The sequence below is a fragment of the Phoxinus phoxinus genome, assembly GCF_949152265.1.
Source record: "Phoxinus phoxinus genome assembly, chromosome: 8".
NCBI classification, from domain to species: domain Eukaryota; kingdom Metazoa; phylum Chordata; class Actinopteri; order Cypriniformes; family Leuciscidae; genus Phoxinus; species Phoxinus phoxinus.
Genome location: NC_136883.1, coordinates 8439809 through 8462497, shown reverse-complemented (window position 1 = coordinate 8462497; position 22689 = coordinate 8439809). Strand labels below are relative to the sequence as shown.

Here is a 22689-nt window from a genome sequence, read left to right as displayed (position 1 = left end):
TTTCTTCTTAGGGTTACTTTATACTTTTTTACTTTAAGTATGTTTTAGAGCCTGTACTTTTTCACTTTAACTTGAGTAAAGAGGTTGAGTTGATACTTCTACTTTTACCAGAGTCTTTTTAAACACCAGTATCTATTAGGGGTGTGACGAGATCTCGTGCCACGAGATCTCGCGAGACTAAAATGTGACGAGATGTCTCGTCGACTGAAAAGCTGTCTCGCGATATCGCCATAATTAGCATAGAATATGCCATAGCTACATTCACATTACATTACGTTGTACACCGCGGCACCGGCCGCCTCCACTGTCGTTTTGCTATTGTAAACGTCTCCTCTGCTCATCCAGCACGAGTTGCAGTCGCACACAGACTGTGACAGTGCAGCAGGAATCAGTTCACTGATCGCGTTACGATGGCTGAGGATTTGTTGTGCAACAGAGAGTCGATCTGAGATGTCTTAGGGCGGTTCACACAGAACCTTTTATTCCATTCCAGTGCGGTACTTTTCCATTGTTTTTCTATGTAAACGCGCTAGACGGATGTGTAACCTTGCGCTCCCGTCTTGCATCTTTTGCAGCGTCTCGCACATGACACATCATTCTAAAAACGCGGCGCTCAAGTTAAAATCAGTTCCCCCATTCTACATAGTATCGCATTTTACAAAGCAAAAACGCATTCTGTGTGAATGGCCCCTTATCTTGTAGAATGCGCGTTCAGCACCGCCACTATGGAGTGAAAGTGAAAGTAAACACGATGCGCGCAAATTAGACTGCATACAATAACCCGTCTCCCAATATCAAACCTATCTCTGGACGTTGTAGTTGTGGCTCTGGTCTCTGTTTTGGTCTCTGTTTGCACTTTGAATACAGAGAGAGTTGGCCTACTTTGATTATGGTTGCCCTTGCACTTAATTATCGTTTGCACTAATAAGAAAAACTGTTGTTTTATACTGTTTTTATTTCTATTTTCAATTTGTGGAAAGTAGTTTCATTTGGAGGTCACACAGCCTCAATCAGAAGTTCTGGAAGCTCATAATGTACAGTAAGGTCTGAAGAGACTCGTGTGAAATCATACTTGAGAGAAGCCAGTCAGTTGAGTTTGTGTTAAAACCTTTACAGTGCTTCTATATTGTTGTATTTAAATGTATTTGATAATTCATACTCATAAAGTAGAACTGAAATGACATTCATTACAAGATGATTTAGTTAAAACATTTCAAAATCCACCTGCAGACTATTTTTCCAGTCATGAATTTTGTCATTGAGGATTTCTATCAAATATTGTGCAAAAATCTCGTCTCGTCTCGTTCTTGTGAACCCAATCTCGTGTCTCGTCTTGTCTCGTGAGATAAGGGTCTCGTCACACCCCTAGTATCTATACTTCTACTTGAGTGACAAAAGTGTGTACTTTTGACACCACTGATGGCGAACTAGCATCTGTGGTGGAGGTATCGGTGTTTTTTGCCACTAGCTTTGTAGATGCGTGTGTCAATGTGAGATGCTTCATTAAATTAGAGTTGCTTACAACGGATGTCGACAAAGTCTTCGCTCCTGGACATAATGTACACATTACATGCACGTTCTTGCCTTTGACCTCAATAAATTTGAAGTAGTGCTTATATCTCCACCTTGAAAATGCCAACTTTTCATCGGATTGCTCCGGACTCGCCATCTCCGCTGCTCCGTCAAATCTGTTTAGCTGTTGTGTGTGTGTGGCGCCTGGCGCGAGTGCTGGCATATGTGTAAAAACACTGGCTCTGATTGGCTACCATGAAACAAGACTCTGCCTTAGCCAATCATAATCGCTTACCTCGTCATTAACCCACCTCCTCACTAGCTGTGAACCAGGGGTGCGTTTGGAATTGGATTACACAGTTTATTCAATCAATAAATATAACGCACAGCATTTAACGTCTAGTAACGTTAACGGCGTTGTAACGACGGGAAAAGTAATTAGTTTGATTATCCCGTTACTGAAAAAAATTACTTTGTTACCTAACGCCGTTCTTTTAAACGGCGTTATTCCGAACACTGGTCATCACGTCAGATTGAATTATTCTGATTGGCTAAGAAATAGATACACATTGTAAATTTCCACACATGGACTGATAGGCAGAAGCATCTCTTCATCAATGATACGGCTGACACCCAGACCCTGAGTTAGGTAACAGGTGACCCCCTGTGTCACAGAACTGCGTTATCTAAGCACCAGCTTTTCCAGAACAGGTCATTCCACTTAGAGCTTTCAATATGAACTATCTTGCCTGGTCTGCCTGACAAGGCATTCAGATAACGAGGTGACACAAATAAACTTGGCTACTACTCTAAATCCATTTCATTTATTTATTTTGTTATGTCAGTACTGCACAGTGTCGGCAACATTATTAACGTAAGTAACTAAACAAATAATGTTATCTGATTTTATGTAATCCCATTATTTTATAATTTACAGGCAAGATGACACCATTTTCTAAGAACATGGTATCTGTCTCTCTCTGGATGACAGTCGTAGTCCTTTTTGGTTCTCTCTGCAATGGTGGCAAAATCTTGGTGGTGCCTTTGGAGGGAAGTCACTGGGTGAACATGGACATCCTCATCAAGGCTTTACATGGTCAAGGGCACAGCATTGATGTAATACGCACCTATAATAGCTGGTTCGTAAAGGAGAATTCAACTTATTACAACTCTATAACCATACCAAACGCCAAAGGAATGGATGAAAAATTTGTAGAAGACATGCTGTCCAAACTAATCGACCATGAAAGAGGAAAGAGCCACTGGCTTAGCGCTGTACAGCTGCTTTTGGATGTGGTTAGTGACATGTATGAAATGCATAAAATGATATGTCAGCTTATAACAAACATGTTTGAAAGTGAGGAAATTATGAAGGCACTGCAAGAAAAACAGTATGATCTGATGCTTACTGATCCAGTATGGGGTGCAGGCATTTTCTTGGCTCATAAACTCAAGTTACCTATGGTATATAATGTGAGATGGACCACTACTGGTGAGGGACACTTTGACGTCGCTCCCTCACCGGTGTCTTATATCCCTATCACAGGATCTGAAAACACTGACAAGATGAACTTCTTTCAACGAGTAAAAAATGTTTTCCACTATTTCCTAATGGCCTTTCAGTACAGCTATTTTAATTTGCCACAGTACCAAACACTTTGTGACAAATATTTCCATCCACCTGTAAATTTTTATGAACTTCTCCAGGGGGCTGATATATGGCTTATGAGGGTTGATTTTGTTTTTGAATTTCCACGTCCAACAATGCCAAATATCATCTACATTGGAGGCTTTCAGTGTAAACCAGCAAAGGCCCTTCCACATGATCTGGAAGACTTCATGCAAGGTTCTGGAGAGCATGGAGTCATCATCATGTCTTTAGGGGCGTTTATCAGTGCCCTACCAGATGATTTAACAGAAGAAATAGCTACTGCTTTTGCTCGGCTCCCGCAAAAGGTGATTTGGAGATACACTGGAAAGAGACCATCTACTTTGGGGAACAACACATTACTGGTTGACTGGATGCCACAGAACGATCTTCTAGGGCATCCAAAGACTACAGTTTTTATTGCGCATGGCGGAACCAATGGGGTTCAAGAAGCTTTGTACCATGGTATTCCAGTGGTTGGAATTCCATTATTTTTTGACCAGTACGACAATCTTCTTCGGTTGCAAGAAAGGGGAGCAGGCAAGATCGTTTCCATCGCAACTTTAGATAAAAACACACTGCATGCAGCCATACAGGAAGTAATCAATGAACCATCTTACAGACTGAGTATGAAGAGACTCTCTTATCTGCACAGAGACAAGCCAGTTAAACCTTTGGACAGCGCCCTCTTCTGGATTGAGTTTGTAATGAGACACAAAGGTGCTGCTCACCTCCGTACAGAGTCCTACAAACTGCCTTGGTACTCCTATTACTCAGTAGATGTTGCAGTTACATTGTTTGCAGTTGTTCTGATATTCTCTCTATTTATATTTTTAATAGTTCGATATCTGTGTGTCAAGTGCTGCAGCAGAAAAAGGAAAACTGAGTAACACATTTGCGTATAGACATGGATTATTCTTATATGTCTGTCACATAACTTTGATTATAACTTATGTTATGAACTGCACACTGAACTTTAGAGAAAAAGACAAACAAACCACAGCAATTAATGATAACATTATGTCTGGCCGGAAAACATCAGGATATTTCAAGCCAAAAGTCTCTAGTAAGCAGGTCTGGTAACACAATGCAAAAAAAATTTAACGTTTTTCCAAAGCTTTTCATCTTAATCTTAGATGACTGTATTTGTATGACTCACTTTTCATTTCGATGGGTTGTAAAGAATAATAAAATTCTACTTTCCTTGTCTATGTATAGTTATATTTTTCTAAAATGTTTTATGCTTTATAAAAAAATGTTGTTCTTTCTTCTTCCCACTCCTTTTCGAATATGCAATAGACATTGACAATGGTTAAAAAAAAAAAAAAGTATTTGGCTGTAACTATTGTTAATTATTATAAGTTTTTATGTTTAACTTGATTTGATTTGTATCCTTGATTTCATTTTCTTGTCAGATGTTCTTTTTGCATAAATTCAAAATAAATAAATAAATATGCGTTCATGTATCTGAATTGGACATATAGTAATCTTTTTTTACTGAAAATTATTTCTCAATATCAGATAACATTTACTATACTGTAAAAAAAAAAGATTATATTGATATTTCCTAAATAATGCAATTACTCTGACTTTTGCCCTATAAAATTCAACATCAAACATTTTGAATGTTACAGGGTTAGCCCAAACTTATTTTAAATATATTGTGCAGTGAAGTATAATTGCCGTACATGTAATGTCTTTCTGTTATAATTAGAATAAAGTATAATTTATTTACTTGAGGCACTGTAATTAGTACTTTTAAATCTAAAAGGTTGATTATTGGGGAAAAAGTTAATGTCCATGCTGTTTCTAAATTATTTAACTGTGCAAAACTTAAACCTGCTGATTTTTTTAAATCTTAACCTGATCAGTAGTTTAGTAACTGATTTTAATTAACATACTGTTCTGTGTGCTATTTCAGCAGGGGTCTGGACAATCATTTACAAACTTTGATGAGGTTTAAAAGAATAATTCTCAACTGGACTTGAATTGTGCATTAAACATTAAGTGATGACCAAAATTGCTTATTAAAGTAAATAAAATAAAGAAATAAAAAAAACTTACAATTCATTTCTTAGAAATTAATAATTTAAAAAAATATATAAAAAAAAATTTAAAATGAAGAAATTGTTTATAAACAATCCCCTATTGATTCTTTCGACAGACAGTAATTCAAAATGCATTGTTGTCGACACAAACTACTGTATTAGCATACATTCTAATCTGTCAGTCACTGAGACAAACACGAGTCAATCATTTTTAATCTTTAGTACATTGATTCCATGAATATGTTTTTTGTTAAATCAGAAATCATAAGAAACATCAAGACACCACAGAGGTTAGGTTTAAGGGTAGGTTCTGGGTTAGTTATTACCCAGTTATTGTAATTACTTAAATAAGTAGATAGTATGTGTATGGGGTACAGGACTGTAAAATTAAGTCCTACTCATTATATTATAGATGTCATAAATTTGTTTCATATTGTCGTTGTATGCTGCCTGCTCTGCTTCAGCTGCCAGTCTACTCAAATTGTCTTTCTTATCCTTCTTGATACTCCTCTGCACTGCTTTGTTTTCTTTTGTATAATAAGTTTGAGCCTTGGCTTTTGCTGCTCTAATCCTACTGCTATTGACTGCTGCTTTCTTCTTTCTATTCACACAGTATATAATGCTTCTGAGCATTACATGCAATAATTAGCTTTGTTATTTTTAGGTGTGAACTTATTAACTAAGACCACATTAAACTTTTCCCTCAACACAGCCTCTATTTCACAGTCAGGAATTTCCTTCATGTCCACAAAGTCAGAGTCCTCCTCCGGGTTGTAGGTGATCTCACTGTAAGTCCAGCCAATCAGAGCTCTGAAGCCTGTGGGCGTCTGAAGGGAGCAAATGGACTTCAGCACAAACCGAGAATCTGGACTGGTCTGCAGGCAATCCAGTGTCTCCACGAAATGCTCTTTATTACGGGGTGTTAATGGGAAGCAATACATTTTTTTCGTCAGGCGATGGTCAAGGAGGCTGGAATTAGCATAGGCCTTATCTTTGACCACTGGCTTTCTTGATGTCTTCTCAAGAACCCACCTCATCCCATCGTTTAGGAGGCGGAACACACCGGGAGGTTGTGGCTGATCTTTACCCGAGACCATCTCTAAGGGATACCACAGTTGGCATGACACTCCATAGCTCACATCAGTAATGTAAGGCTTCCCATCAATCTCCACCAGATTGATGAGATGAGAGTCCACGTTGTGGAAATCATTTTGGAACTTGTTGAACACCTTGGAGCCTAGTGTGGTGTATTTGTAACCCATCTCCTTTAGGACCCATGAGAACAAGAGGTTGTTTTCACAACACCAGCCTCCCCGATTGCTTTTGATTAATTTATCATAGATGATGTGCAGGTCTGTCGTGTTCTTCTCTCCGCAGTGGATGCTGAGGTTCTCAAATGGAATTGTCATAACATGCATCTTGTGGATGGTGCGTAAAGTGTCCAGGTCGGGTTTGTCATATTGGCCAGTAAACCCGATCCTGTTGAAGTACCCTCTCAGATCCATTGCAGTCCTTTAAGAAACAATGCAAAAACAGTTTTAAAGCTGACATATGTTTTTTCCCTCATCTTATTTAATACTATTAAATGTGTGACAACTATAAGTACAACATGTGTAGGTTAATTTTCCTGAAAAGTATAAGCACTGTGTCTGGTGCTATCAAAACATTGCTCTGTTTATTTGGTCATCCCAAACATTCCAACACAGCAAACAATGGGGTGAGCTTGATTGTCCAAACAAGGTGGGGGAGTGTTTGGGTCCTTAGGCTCATTTGAGATGAGCAAGTTTTGCACAAAAGACTGCATCCAAAATCGCATACTTCCCTACCATAGTATAGGTGAAAAATCAGTATTTGAAAATAGTATTATCTCAGAATTCACACACATAAAACAGCAGGGAAAATGTACTCATGAGACTGGCCCACCCATAAACCATAGTCTCCAGTGGGTTAAAGCAAATCAGGTTTTGAACATTTGAATCATCACCATCATGTTTCGTAAATATGTTCTAGTTTAAAGAAGACCCAATTGATCGTGGGATCCGACTTGTTGTGACATTCATGCTGAGCAGCGTGTCTCACAACTGAGATTTGTTCGTATCTAATATTGTTCTGTTATGAACTATTAACTCTAATACATTTTAAATGTAACCACTAAACATTGTAATAATAATTAGCTTTTTGCTCACACATATTGCTTGTCCTCTAAGAGAAGTGAACATTCTCAGCTCTTGACAGAACTTATTTTCATTCTCAGGCTCCTTTTCTCTGTTTATTCTCATTTACATTCAAGGCGAGGTGTTTGTCATGTCAAATGAGCTTATTGTGTTTGCAGCTCTGTTTGGTGAAGCTGGTTGCTCTGCTTTAATAGAATTGGCCCATTCTGCAGTGTTACACAGTTTAAGAAAAATGTAGGGACTTGAATTTTAATGTTATAGGGCACATAGCAGAAAACAATTAGAAATCTTTAATCTCTTCTTTAAGTTTTATTATGTCAACAATTTGCTTCTATGGTAATCTTGTTTTAAGTATGTTTCAATAGTTCTACTGGAAAAACAAATAGAATATATATTTTTACAAGATAACTGGATAAACATTTTATGACAATATTATGTTTTGTACCTAAACAACAACATTTCATTCTAGTCACTAAAATTAAATATGGTCCGATATGTGAATTGATATGTGGTGATATTTCATAAATAGTTACTTAAATGCAACATAAATTGCTACCAAAAATAGGAAGTGAGAATGGAGTTGTGAAAAACAGAAAGATTTAAGAAGATGTGGGAGCATGGAAGCTACAAAAAGAAGATACGATGAGATAAGAACCGTAAGAAAAACAAGGTCTCATTTGTTAACATTAGTTCATGTATTAACTAACATAATAAACAATATATTTTTACATTTAGTAATATTTTTATTTTTGTTCACAGATAATTAACTAATGTTAACAACAACTCTTGATTATAAAATGTATTAGGAAATGTTGAAATTAATATTAACTAAGATTAATAAATGCAGTAGAAGTCTTGTTCATTCTTAGTTAATGTTAACTAATAGCTTACTTGTGTTAACAAATGAAACCTTGTAAAGTGTTACTGAAAAAAAGTTTAAGAAGAGTGGTAACACAGAAACATGAAACAACAATAAAAGATCTGTCTAAATTCGTATTATTTTAATAATAATAAAAAAACTAAAATCGTACCCTTAGATGAAGCCAGTGAGTGAATGCCTCACAGTGTAGAGTCAGAGGTTTAAATATATGTGTGGGCGGGTCCAAGAGGTGTGGGAACGGAGCGAGGCCAGAGATTGTCTTATTATAGGGAGATGAGAGGGTCTGTATCTCTTACCATTGGAGAAAGCGTAACGGCTAATTTGGATCATGTGAGGCACCTCATCCTATCGTGTAATGGCAGTGACGTCAGTGCCCGCAGTTCAAAGTTTTATGCCAGTCAGTTACAGTTTTACGTTAATCAGTTTCTTGTGGATCAGCGCGTTGGTCTTGTGAATAAATGTTCTATATTTGGTATTATATCGCTAGTAAAGGTACAGCAGGACTGCAATGTTTGTGGAGTGTGCTTTACTGCTGAAAAAAATAGTTTGAATATCTCTATTAGCTGCAAAGTACCAGTCACTGCGAACTTTTTTTTACCATCATTCATTATAAGCATTATATCATCATCAATAGGCACAGTCATATATCATTACAGTACAAATTTAACCTGGCAGCAATAGAAAGAACACTTGTATTTATAATAAATATATAATTAAATTATTCATTTTCTCTTTATTCATTAAAATGCTAAATATCAGCGTTGTATGCATACATGCAGTTATAAGTCATTACAATTCAAGTCTTATAACTGGTAAAACCTGAAAGCAAAGACACTTTTTTGTTTTCTTTAGACAATATACAATATCACTCCATATTGCTATTAAATACTATGGTTATGCCGTAAATTAGTCCTATACCTGTCGTGACATTCCCTTCTCTGCCTTCTCTTATAAAATAACCTTTTCATCATAGTAAACTCTACATATCGTTTGCAAAAAAAAAAAGGATTGTTTAGTTTAAAACATTTTGGAGATTAGTGGACAGGCAGTCGATTCATTAAATAGGCTAATAATTGTAATTTCCTTACAAAAGCGGTTTATTTAGTGTAGTGCAGCCCCTCGTGGACGACTGCTGGCCACATAAAACAGAAATAAAACACAACATAAAATCAGGCCTGTTCCTCTCTCGATCTCCACAGTCGTCGCTCCTCCTTTTATGCTTCCTCTCCTCCGTGAGAGATACGAGACCGGTGCGCCTCACAGGTGTCGCTCATCAGTAATCACGCCACCGGTCTCGCGCCGTTCTCTCACGTCCCTCAAACCTCGTCATGCTCGCCACAATGTCCATTCAGCATACTGTTTCAAATTATAAAATTATGTGAGTGTGTGTTAATAAAGAATATAGTTTTACTGTTGGCAGGGATGATCTGGCAATAGGGAGAACCGGGAATTTTCTCAGTAAGCCATATTTTGCTGCATACAGTGGAACGTCGTCCTCCTTTTATGCTTCTGCTCCTCCGTGAGAGATACGAGACCGGTGCGTTGCGCAGGTGTCGCTCATCAGTAATCACGCCACCGGGACTGATCACGGTGGCCGCGGCACGTGGGGGTATGGATAGACGAGGTGAGAGAAAGGAGACGAGAGAGGGAAAAAAATTATTGGTCCGGTTCCCACAACGTGCTGTCATCTGGTCCTCCACCAGCTGGGCGATCTTCTCTGCGGTACCTGGCGCTGGTTAGCCCTCGGTGGACGGCTCGACACTCCTCCTCCACCTGGTGGACGGCGACGGCTCCTCCGGGTTCGGGCAGACGGCAGAAGTCCCCCGTTCCCTGCTCCTCCCCGTCATGGCGGATGGCAGCAGGCTCCGGCCTACGGCGAACGGCGGCGACTCCTCCACTCCCTGACGGACGGCAGCCGCCCCTCCAGCACCCAGGCGGCCGGCAGCGAGCTCGGCCGTCTCCCTGGCAACTCACTCCATCGCGTCCATGGTGACGGAAACTGCCCACCATGCTCGATGGCACCACGGATTCCACACAGCGGCAAGGACTGCACGTTCCTCCTTCTTCGCGGGTTTCGGCAACAGTGTAGCAAGTTTTGTTGTTATGGGAAGAAGGAGGCGGGTACTGGGAAACATTCAACAACTTTAATAAATAAATAAATAAACAATTACAAAAATCTAGTATAAGCCAGCAGCCCCTCGCGGATGACTGCTGGCCACATAAAACAGAAATAAAACACAACATAAAATCAGGCCTGTTCCTCTCTCGATCTCCACAGTCGTCGCTCCTCCTTTTATGCTTCCTCTCCTCCGTGAGAGATACGAGACCGGTGCGCCTCACAGGTGTCGCTCATCAGTAATCACGCCACCGGTCTCGCGCCGTTCTCTCACGTCCCTCAAACCTCGTCATGCTCGCCACAATGTCCATTCAGCATACTGTTTCAAATTATAAAATTATGTGAGTGTGTGTTAATAAAGAATATAGTTCTCTTTCATAGGTTCACTCAACGCTGCGGATAGCGCAGTGGGATATTCTCTGAATGTGCCGATTGTCTGAAGCCTATAGAATCACGCCAATTCATTGGCTGATGGCGTCCGCGCGACATGGCTCCGCCCCGACGCACTCACGTCGCGTCATCACATTCGCGCGCGCGCCATCTGCTCCTCAGATTTCTCTACCTTCAGAACGAAGCGGTCACGTTTGCCCTTCGCTCGTGGTTTTTCTGAAAGCTAACAACTATCACTAAAGGATTATTTTCGGCGCTTCTGCGACTGTTTAAGCGGAACTCTGTTTCTCCTTACGGTGAAGCTGCCATGGATTACAGACGCTGTACTCCGCCATGTGCTCGTTACATCGCTAACGACGACCCACACAGTAAGTGCGTTAAATGTTTGGGTTTTTCACATGCGCGTGAGGCTATTATAGGATCTTCTAAATGCAAATTCTGTGAAAATTTGTTGCTCAAAACCCTCAAATCGCGGCTCGCGGTCTTTGAGAGAGAATCATTCGTCTCCCCCTGCCGCGCTCCCGAGGCCTCTCGAGGATCCGCGGCTTGGGGTTCGGATGTAGAGCTTGAGGACGTGGAGTTCGAGCAGACGAGCCCCGCTCTTTCTCTCCCTCCCTCCCCGCGGCACGCACGTGGCATGCCAGTCGAATTTTCACATGATTATTTGCGCCCCAGCCCGGGAGCACGCGATGCGGTTTCTTTTGGGCTGGAGGATATACTGTTTACCGAGGCATCCGACTCAGAGGATTTCGGGCCTACTCTCGCCGACGAGGTTATCCCGCCGAGCGGCCAGGAAGCGCGGCCTACTGCGGCCTACGCAGAGCTCGTGGACGTGCTTTCGCGCGCTACAGAGAAGCTCACTATTGATTGGCCCGACGAGCCACGTGAGTCTCAATCTTCTAAACTCGACGAGAGGCTTCTCAGCGGCCCTAATTCTAGGCCGCAACGGAGGAAGCTACCATTTTTCAGTGATCTGCATCATGAGATCTCCAGATCCTGGAAGCAGCCTTTCTCTTCGCGCCTCACTAATGTGGCAGCTGCTGATTTCACCAACCTAGTAGGTTCTGTGGAACAGGGCTATTCCGCCATTCCGGCGATTGAGGAGACTTTAGCCGACCATCTTGCTTCGTCGTCTGCGCCGTCCTGGAAGTCGCGCCCCCTCCTTCCCTCTAAAGCATGTAGGACTACTTCCTCTCTCATTGGAAAATCCTATATGGCGGCTGGGCAGGCAGGCATGACTCTGCACACTATGGCCATTCTCCAGGCCTACCAGGCGGACGTCCTGAAAGAAATGGACGAGGGCGACGGCGTGACCCCTGAAGCGGTCAAGGAGCTTCGTAAGGCTACTGATCTAGCCTTAAGGGCCACCAAGCATACCGCACGTGCTTTAGGTCGCTCTATGGCCGGCTCCGTGGCGGTGGAGCGCCACTTGTGGCTTAATCTCACGGAAATACGGGACAAAGAGAAGGTTTTCCTCTTGGACGCCCCCATCTCTCAGACGGGTTTGTTTGGTGAGGCGGTCAACACAGTGGTTGAGAAGTTCCGCTCCTCCAAATCCCAGTCGGCCGCGTTCAGGCAGTTCATGCCCAGGAGGGCTAGGGAACCTTCTGCTCCACCCCCGGGGCGACCCAGAGAACGTCCCTCTCCTAGACCGGAGTTCTCTTCCAGGAGGAGCGAACAGGGACATCCCCCACCTACCACGGTTTGGGGAGCCCGCGGTCGCCCATTTCCCCGTCAACGGCCTCACAAACGTCTTCAATTAAAGCGGTCCGACAAACCGACCGCTTCGGCGGCCCAGAGCCGTTCCTGACCTTCCGGTCGGGAAAAGGAGAGCTCCTCTGCCTTCTCAGGGTTGGGTCAGACCGCGCAAGCGTTTCTGCCCACCCCCCAGCTCTCCTTTCCTTGCCCTGTCACCTTCGCCACTCAGAGTGTCTCGGAGTGCAGGCCATATTTCACCATATCGACTCAGTCCAGTGCGGGAGGAAGGAGACGTTTTCTGCTTTCTCCCCTCTCCAACACACTCTCTATAACTGCCAGCCGCACCCTCGGAGGCACTTTTCGTTTTCCTCCGGAGCAGGCGGACCGGGTCACCTTTACCCCAGCATCGATGCCTCCCGTCACGTGCCAGGACGCCAACGGCCTTCCTGCACAGTCAACCTCTTTACCCCAGGAACGTCAACACGGCACCCTCACTCAGGTATGTCGTCTGCACTACAACATTCCTCTTCCTCTATCTCATTTCCTTCCGGAATGGGAGCGCTTACCAGGGGTATCGTCTTGGGTTCTTCGCACAATTCGGTTCGGCTACACTCTTCAGTTTTGCCGCAATCCCCCCTGTTTCAACGGGGTCTTTCTGACTGTAGTAGACAGCGCCACTCAGGCTTCTGTACTGCAGCAGGAAATCTCTTCCCTCCTTCTCAAAGGGGCAATAGAGGAGATCCCTCCAGGGGAATCCGAGAAGGGCTTTTACAGCCGTTATTTCCTGGTCCCGAAGAAGGGCGGCGGTTTGCGTCCCATACTGGACCTCCGCCGACTGAACTTCGCCCTTTACAAAGGGAAATTCAAGATGTTGACGCTGAAAGCTATCATATCTCAGATTCGGCCAGGGGATTGGTTCGTGACGATAGACCTAAAGGATGCCTATTTTCACATCCAGGTTGTTCGGCGACACAGGCAGTTCCTCAGGTTCGCCGTTGGAGAAAGGGCGTTCCAGTACAAGGTCCTTCCCTTCGGCCTCTCCTTGGCCCCGAGGACATTCACAAAGTGCATAGATGCAGCTCTGGCCCCATTGCGGCTCCAGGGCATCCGTGTTCTAAATTACCTGGACGATTGGCTTATTTTAGCCCAGTCCAGGGAGCTAGTGGCCCACCACAGAGACATTGTTCTGAGTCACATCCAGTCTCTCGGGTTGAGGTTGAACTCGGAGAAGAGTGTTCTTGCTCCGGCTCAAAGCACCGTTTTCTTGGGGGTGAACATGGATTCCGTTCTCATGCAGGCCCGCTTGGCCCCTGCACGGATTTCCAGCCTGACGACATGCTTGGCTCGTTTTTCACTAGGCCATCATGTGTCAGTGGGCACCTGCCGCAGGATGCTGGGTCTTATGGCCGCGGCCTCCTCTGTACTACCGCTGGGCCTACTCCACATGAGACCCTTCATGTGGTGGGTGAAGCTCTCAGGGGTTCGACCCTCCGGGTCAACCCTTCGCCTACTGAAGGTATCGCACAGTTGTTTTCGAGCCCTGTCAGTATGGCGGGACCCTCTTTTTCTTCGGAAAGGGGTCAGTATGGGTGCGGTATTTCGTCGCCAGATGGTTACGACGGATGCCTCTCTCACCGGCTGGGGAGCAGTTTTCGAGGGCAGACCAGCGTGTGGGGTCTGGAAGGGAGAGGCTCTCTCTTGGCACATAAACTGCCTGGAGTTAAGAGCCGTTTTCCTGGCTCTGCAGGAATTCCTCCCTCTCCTGGAGGGGCACCATGTCATTGTCAGAACAGACAACATGGCAGTGGTGTCACATGTGAACCGGCAGGGGGGGTCTCGGTCGCGCACCCTAGACAGGCATGCGCGTCACCTTCTCCTGTGGTCTCAGAGCAAGTTCCTTTCTCTAAGAGCGGTTCATGTCCCAGGGGTTCTGAACCTCGCAGCAGATTTTCTGTCGAGACAGAAACTCAGATCGGGGGAATGGATGTTGAACCGCCAGACGGTGGCCCTGATCTGGGAGGTTTTCGGGGAGGCGGAGGTGGACCTCTTTGCATCTCAAGAGTCGTCCCAATGCCCGCTTTGGTTCTCCCTGAGTCCCCCGGCCCCATTGGGGATAGATGCGTTCGCTCACCCTTGGCCAACGCAGAAACTCTATGCCTTCCCGCCCATCAAACTGATCCAGGCGGTCTTGGCCAGAGTGAGAGAGAGCGGAGTCCGCCTCCTCTTAGTGGCTCCGTTCTGGCCATCTCAGCCATGGTTTTCGGAGCTAATTCCTCTACTGGAATCTTCCCCCTGGAGGATCCCAGTCAGAGAAGATCTGCTGTCACAGCTGCAGGGCAAGATATGGCATCCTCGCCCAGACATATGGAAGCTATATGTTTGGCCGATCAAAGGCCGTTAACATTAAGCTCTGGTCTCCCAACTGACGTTCAGGAGACCATTGCGAGTGCCAGAGCCCCTTCTACAAGGCGACTGTATTCTTCCAAGTGGAAGGTTTTTAAGAATTGGTGCTTAGCGCATGATAGGAACCCAGTTAACTGCCCTGTTGGTTCAGTACTGGAATTCCTGCAGGAGAAGTTTGCTGCTGGGGCGGCTGCTACCACTCTCAGAGTTTATGTCGCAGCTATTGCAGCACATAGGGAATCGGATGAGATTCCCCTGGGTAAATTAAGATTAGTTTCTGCTTTTATGCGTGGGGTGAAGCGCCTGAAACCGGCTCGCTCCCCTAGAGTTCCCTCATGGGACCTTTCTGTTGTCCTAGAGGGTTTGACGATGGCCCCCTTTGAGCCCTTAGAGTCAGCTCCGGATAGGATCCTGACTCTCAAGGTTTCTCTTTTGCTAGCGTTGTCCTCATTAAAGCGGATGGGAGACTTGCAAGCCCTGTCTGTTAGCGAGTCTTGCCTGGACTTTGCCCCTGGCCTGGTCAAAGTTTCCTTGAGGCCGAGACCAGGGTATGTCCCCAAGGTTCTCTCCACAACTTTTCGCTCACAGGTAGTTAACCTTAACGCTTTCCACCCTCCTCCATTTTCTTCTGAGGAAGATAGGAAGCTTAACTTGCTCTGCCCAGTTCGTTCTCTCAAGATCTATGTAGACCGCTCAGGCGGTTGGAGGAAATCTAACCAGCTTTTGGTTTGCTTTGGTGCTAGCCGCCGTGGGCTTGCTGCATCGAAGCAGAGGATTTCCCACTGGGTTACAGAGGCTATCTCGTTGGCTTACGGGGTGCGTGGCTTACCTTCACCCCTCAGCATTAGAGCTCATTCCACCAGAAGTGTGGCATCTTCTCAAGCGCTTTTTAGAGGAGCACTCTTGGAGGACATTTGTGTTGCGGCAGGTTGGTCCTCTCCGCACACTTTTGTACGATTCTATAGTTTAGATCTTGACATGACCCCGGGTTCCCAGGTTCTTTCTGTTTGAACTCTTCTTGGTCGTTGTCTCTTTTGTTTACCAGTCATAAAGCGTTCTAGCTTGGCGAGTTTGGTAGTCCGTTCCCACTGCGCTATCCGCAGCGTTGAGTGAACCTATGAAAGAGAACGTCTCTGGTTACTTACGTAACCTATGTTCTCTGAATAGGGAACGAGACGCTGCGTTAGCGGCCAAGCTACTCACGCTGCTGACAGTTTTCTTTTCGGCAGAGAAATCTGAGGAGCAGATGGCGCGCGCGCGAATGTGATGACGCGACGTGAGTGCGTCGGGGCGGAGCCATGTCGCGCGGACGCCATCAGCCAATGAATTGGCGTGATTCTATAGGCTTCAGACAATCGGCACATTCAGAGAATATCCCACTGCGCTATCCGCAGCGTCTCGTTCCCTATTCAGAGAACATAGGTTACGTAAGTAACCAGAGACGTTTTACTGTTGGCAGGGATGATCTGGCAATAGGGAGAACCGGGAATTTTCTCAGTAAGCCATATTTTGCTGCATACAGTGGAAGCAGTATGCAACTGGATTTTCACCTCTTCTTAAAACGTAACAAAATCAAAGCCATTAATCTTAACAAGTTGTGTTCCAAATTTGAGCTTGATATCTCAAAAAAAAAAAAAAAAAGAGCTTACATAATATTTGGTTTGGGCGCAGTACCAAACTTTTTCCATTTGATCCCAGCAAAGCTCCACTGATACACTGATACACACCCACACAATTATAGTTGCATAATTTATCAAATTGGCTCTATAATACACAGATGCAAAAAAAAACAGGAAAAAAGCGAGTATTTGCTTTATAGGCCAAACCTGTGAAAAGATCCTGAGATCTTGTAAAAAAATAATAACAATAATTCTGAAGCCTTGCCAACAGAATGAAAGCCTGTTAACAAAGTCAGCATCATTTTATAGTTACAGTTTTTCTCAATTGTTTACACAAAAATACTGGTTGAGACACATTTACCACAACATATAACTCATCCACCAACCCCCTGAACCAATTCTGCTAAACTACAAGCACAATTCCTGCTTTACACTCAAATTGCAGTTCTAAAACACACTTTTTTTCAAAACACTACACACAATGCTCTGCATTTGGCACAATTTTCATGCAGAAAATCTTTTGTTTTCACAAGGAACACACTGCCTGTCAGGATTCCACCTTCATCTTACGCCTCACTACATTTCCCAGCATCCCCCGTGTCTTCACACCTGCACTCACTCTTCCCTGAGTAATTATCATCACCTGTGCATTGTTAATTAGTTTATCACCTTCACCTGTAGTCTTCATTATCTTCTGTGTATTTAAGTTCTCCCTTGTTCACTTTGCAGTTGTCGGTCAATGTTAATGTTGATGTTTCATGGATCAAATAAACCTTTGCTATTTGAATCTTTATCTGGAACTTCATCTTCTTCTACCCTGAGACGTGACAGATTGACCGACCCAAAAGAACGAGATGGAGGTAGACTCTATGGACACGTTCCTTTTTCATCAGAATGGGAGTTCGATTGAAGAATTTGTGGAAGTATATCTTCATCTTCACCAAGATGTTTATTGGGAAGAGGAATACTTGAAGCGGCGTTTTTGGGGTGGACTGGAAGATACTCGAACCCAGCTACTTTTGCTCCGGGACTTTCATTTACCTTTTGTGGAATTCTTGGACAGAGCTCTTTGGGTTGGTGGATCCTCTCTCCAAATTGAGCCAGTGCCTGAGCAGCCCGATCATCCAGTGCACGAGCCCGATCCAGTGTCAGTGTCCGATCCACTGCCAGAGCCCGGTCGGGTGCCTGAATTAACAGGAATAATAGTTCCTCCCTTACTTTGGGAATGCCCGAGTCCGATTTTGATCCCAAGTCCGATCCGGTCCCAAGGTCCTTCTAGTTCGAACAGCCCAGCCCGGGATTCTCCGGCTCAGAAACGCCTTCATCATCGCAAATATCGTCCGGCTCAAAGACGCCTTCATTTTCGCCGGTCCCGCCCGGTTCAGAGACGCCTTCATCTTCGCCGGTCTCGCCAAGGTCAAGAGCCCTCTTCACCGCTGGTTCCGCCCAGCTCAAAGCCTTCTGCACCGCTGGTCCCGTCCAGCCCAGAGCTTCCTGCACCGCTGGTCCCGTCCAGCCCAGAGCTTCCTGCACCGCTGGTCCCGTCCAGCCCAGAGCTTCCTGCACCGCTGGTCCCGTCCAGCCCAGAGCTTCCTGCACCGCTGGTCCCGTCCAGCCCAGAGCTTCCTGCACCGCTGGTCCCGTCCAGCCCAGAGCTTCCTGCACCGCTGGTCCCGTCCAGCCCAGAGCTTCCTTCGCCGCTGGTCCCGTCCAGCACAGAGCCCTCAACGCTGCCCAGCAGTAAGCCCTCTTCGACGCTGGTCCCGCCCAGCCCACCCTTTCCTTCGCTGGATCTGCCCAGCACAAAGCCCTCATCGCTGGATCTGCCCAGCACAAAGCCCTCATCACTGGATCTGCCCGGCACAGAGCCCTCATCGCTGCCCAGCACAGAGCCCTCATCGCTGCCCAGCACAGAGCCCTCATCGCTGCCCAGCACAGAGCCCTTATCGCTGCCCAGCACAGAGCCCTCATCGCTGCCTAGCACAGAGCCCTCATCGCTGCCCAGCACAGAGCCCTCTCGTCCGGTGTTGCCAGATGGGTCGGTGGATCTCAGTTCTTCGCCTCCAACCTCCGTGCCCAATACTCCGCCTCAGCCCATCCGTTCATCACCGTCCCCTTGGCTCCTACCTCCTTCAGTTCCTCCATGGTCCATCAGTCCACCAGCTCCTCCAGGCTCACTCGTCCCCCCGAATCCACCTTGGTCACTCGTCCATCTTCCCTCGCCTCTGGACTGCTCTCCTCCGGCTACGCCTCGTCCCTTCGTCCTCCCGGCTCTGTTGAACTCCTCGCTCCCTTCAGTTTCCTCTTTGGTCCTCACTCCCTCTTTCGTCACCGTGCCCTTCTGTCCCCTGTCAGCCCCTCACTCGCCAGAGCCGGCGGGTCCGCCATGTCCAGCTGGTCCCTCGGTGTCGCCTGGGTCCGTCGGCTCTTCGGCTCCCCCCGGATCTCCTCCCTCTTCTGCTCCGCCTCCGTCAGTCGGCACCCTGGACCCCTCTACCCTTCCTCCTCCATGGCTCCTCCCTCCGTCAGCTCCGCCTTTCTCCATCTACGGCGCGGGTCGCGCCTGGCGGGAGGGGGGGGGTACTGTCAGGATTCCACCTTCATCTTACGCCTCACTACATTTCCCAGCATCCCCCGTGTCTTCACACCTGCACTCACTCTTCCCTGAGTAATTATCATCACCTGTGCATTGTTAATTAGTTTATCACCTTCACCTGTAGTCTTCATTATCTTCTGTGTATTTAAGTTCTCCCTTGTTCACTTTGCAGTTGTCGGTCAATGTTAATGTTGATGTTTCATGGATCAAATAAACCTTTGCTATTTGAATCTTTATCTGGAACTTCATCTTCTTCTACCCTGAGACGTGACACTGCCATTCAAATATGCACACTGACTCATCACATGGGCAAACACCTGTCACACAGTTTTACAATGAGCAAACAGAGCTTTCGCATACAAGGGCAACAGGTGAGCTCTTTTGATTTGAAGCAATGGATGCCAACATTGGAAAAAGAGGTAGAGCCAGAGGAGTAAGAGGAGGAGGATGAGGACAGGAAGGCCATGGACCGTAATCTCTGATGAGATCCGAGCCACTTTGGTTGACCATGTGGCCAACCATGGTCTAAAAATGAGGGAGGCTGGGCAAAGAGTACAGCCAAATTTGAGCAGGTATTGTAGCATCCATCATCCGGACTTTCCGAAATGAGAATAGGTAATAAATGTACTCTCACTAGAAAATTGCAGTACTGCATATCAATACAGTACTCAATGAGTACAGTAGTACAGTATTGCCCGTGGACTGTTCTGTAGGACTGTAAAAATAAAGTATGTTTCAAGTATTTGGGAAATGGGTATTCCTACTTTGTATTCCTACACAGTATTTACAGTATTTTACTGTTTGTTTGACAGAACTGAAAGATTACCAACACAAGGTGGTCAGGGACTTGTTCTGTCTCCTGAACAGGAAACTGAAATCATAAACATGGTCCTAGAAAAAAGCCATAATAACAGCAAATACAAATAAAAAAAACAAAAAAACAATGAGATATTTCAAAATATTGATAGGGTAAGCTTATCAACACTGGACCGTGTCTTGAGCAGAAATAATCGGAGGATGAAGCAGGTCTACTGGACTGCCATTTGAACGCAATTCAGAAAGAGTCAAAGAATTGCGATATAACTACGCTATGTGCAAGTGAGTCCTATACAATCCCAAATTGATGTATTGTATTCAGTATTGTAATCATAATGATTGTGCTTCACAATAGTGACCACTCCATGTCTATTTCTGATATTGTCATGTGTGTTTCAGAGAGTCCTTGAGCTAGAGGTGGCTGCAGTGATCCTATTGAGGAATTTTTTACTGTCAGGAGATGGAAAGTGTATGACCGAAATCCACAAACGCGTATACCCCCTCTCCTAACTATGGAAGACGCATGTGGAGATATAAGCTGTGTTTCCACCGCGGGAACTTTCCCCAGGCACTAGGAACTTTGGGGTGGTACTCGGTGTGTTTACACCGCAGGAACCGGGGTCTAAATGAAGTTCCGGGTAAATATTTCCCCCTCCGAAAGTCCCTGCTGGCGAGATAGTACCGTATATACCCGAATATAAGACGACCCTGAATATAAGACGACGGAAATCTTTCCTTTGGAACCATTCTTTTTGTGCTCGCCACCTCCGAACGTTGCATTCTGTGACTCCAAATTTTTTGCCAGCTTTGCAATTATTAGATGATTCTGCCTCATTCACGACCATAAGTTTAAAGTTTGTGTCATAACTGTTTCGAACGTGTTGGTTTATTTGAAGCTCTTTTCTCAAGATGATCTCTTGACTTCTCCATGGCGGCACTTTACTGTTTATTTATAATTCATAACACTGTCACTAATTACGTAGCCTATCGTGTTGGCGCCCTCTACTGTTTCCCCCTGCTTTCTCCCTTTCCCTCCCTTTATATCGCGAATATAAGACGACCCCCCATTTTTCAGCCTATTTTTAGGACAAAAACCTTGTCTTATATTCGGGTATATACGGTACTTTTTCAAAGTTCAGGAACTTTCGGGGGTGGGACTTGTGCGCTGAACATGCTGATTGGTTGTGTTCACGCCGCATTTTGATTGAATGACTCCACGCAGCATTTTATTTTAACCGCCATTTTTTAAAAATCTATTGCGGTTCGTGGCTTCATGCAGTAAGAGTTGTCTGTCTTCAACTATGGAATTTAATTTTAAAAAACGGCCGCTGGACCGACGACGAGGTTCAGGCTTTATTAAGCATATTAGAAGAGGACATTTTCTGCGCATTCATCCCAGCCATCTCACGGTCAATGTCCGCAATAGCTGATGAAAACATATTTTATATCTAGCATTACGAGCGCTCTGAACACGCTTTAGTATCAGTGCTCATCTTATTTCTGCAGTTTTGTTAATTACCTCGTTAGTAAAGCAAAACATCACAAACAACTGCAGCACAGTTTGAATCTCCTCCATACTTATTATAAATGTGGCGCTCAAAACTGGTTACTGTCCGTCGCAGACTGGGAGGAGCAGTCGTGCGCAGTTTACAATCTTCCCGGTACTTTAGACGGTGGAAACGCAGAAAGCAACCGGTCTGGGGAAAAAAAAGTTTGTGGGAAAAAAGTTCCTGGGACAAATTGTTCCGGGTAATTTCGGTGGAAACGCAGCTATAGCAGTTGATGCTTTTCATAGCTGGAATCGCCATGCTAAGCGATATTTCCCATGTTACTTGGCCAGGGAAAACATTGCTTGTGATGTGGATGAGGTGCTGTAGCCAGACCGAAACAGAAGAGAAGATGCAGCATATATATATTTCTTTTTTTACTGTATCTGTATACTGTAAATTCTTCTGTTGTTTTGTATGTGCAACTTTGTGTTGGTTGGGATGTATGTTTTTGTAGGAAGAAAATGTATATTTGTTACCGTGTATTTGTGTTTTCTAAGTATAAAAACAATGTTCTCAAATATTTTACAACACACTTATGTATGTACTGTCTGTAGTAAGTGTAACACTGAACCAAAAAAGCCTAAGTCATTATGATGAATGGAGAAGAAGTGTTTTCCATTCATCATAGTGTTTTACATTGAGCACTGTTCAACTGGTTCTTATAAATGTCTATTCATATGATGGTTTGTGTGTGTCATTTGAAAACAAAATATAATTTTGAGGGTTAAGTTGAGCCACTGTAGTCACTTGGACTATTTTAACAATGTTTTTACTAACTTTTCTGGATCGGCAGAATGAAATTGCCTAGAAGCCTATGAAGGAGTCAGACAGCTCTCAGATTTCATCAAAAATATCTCAAGTTGTGTTCCGAAGATGAACGAAAGTCTTACGGGATTGGAACAACATGAGGGTGAGTAATTACTGACAGAATTTTAATTTTTGGGTGAACTTAGTGTAACTATTTTGTGTCCAATAAAGAAACATTCAAATAAATTCCAATAAAAATCACACTTGTGCCCAAATTTATGTAGTTGACAATAGCAGGCAAAATTATAAAAAAATAAAAACTGAAAAAGAAAAATCTCCTTTAAGAGTAAGGGTTAGGCTATTTAACAAAGGTTAATTTGCTAAAAGGTTTAAGCTAACATCACATCCCAGAAAAAAAAACACGTTTAGCTGCTTAATATTGCTATGTAGCAGATGATATTAGGGGGATGGGCATTCTCATACCAGAGAGCA

General features: G+C 44.5%; 3 protein-coding genes across 5 annotated transcripts in view; 1 reads left to right on the top strand and 2 right to left on the bottom strand.

Moving 5' to 3' along the window:
• The window catches only part of LOC307003356 (UDP-glucuronosyltransferase 2A2-like), a 47035-nt gene extending 42628 nt beyond the window's left edge, over positions 1-4407 (top strand). Inside the window, exon 3 of the mRNA XM_079621658.1 lies at positions 2450-4407. Coding sequence (XP_079477784.1) covers positions 2455-4050 — 1596 coding nt within the window. The 5' untranslated portion in view covers positions 2450-2454 and the 3' untranslated portion in view covers positions 4051-4407. The remainder of the gene's footprint in view (positions 1-2449) is intronic.
• LOC307003355 (CLOCK-interacting pacemaker) overlaps positions 1-22689 on the bottom strand; it is a 350350-nt gene that overhangs the window by 201925 nt on the left and 125736 nt on the right. The window lies entirely within an intron of this gene.
• LOC307003358 (arylamine N-acetyltransferase, pineal gland isozyme NAT-10) lies at positions 5522-6713 on the bottom strand (the record flags this gene model as incomplete). Its single annotated transcript, XM_079621660.1, has 1 exon — positions 5522-6713. The coding sequence occupies one exon, from the start codon at positions 6711-6713 to the stop codon at positions 5841-5843; it is 873 nt and encodes a 290-aa protein (XP_079477786.1). The 3' UTR covers positions 5522-5840.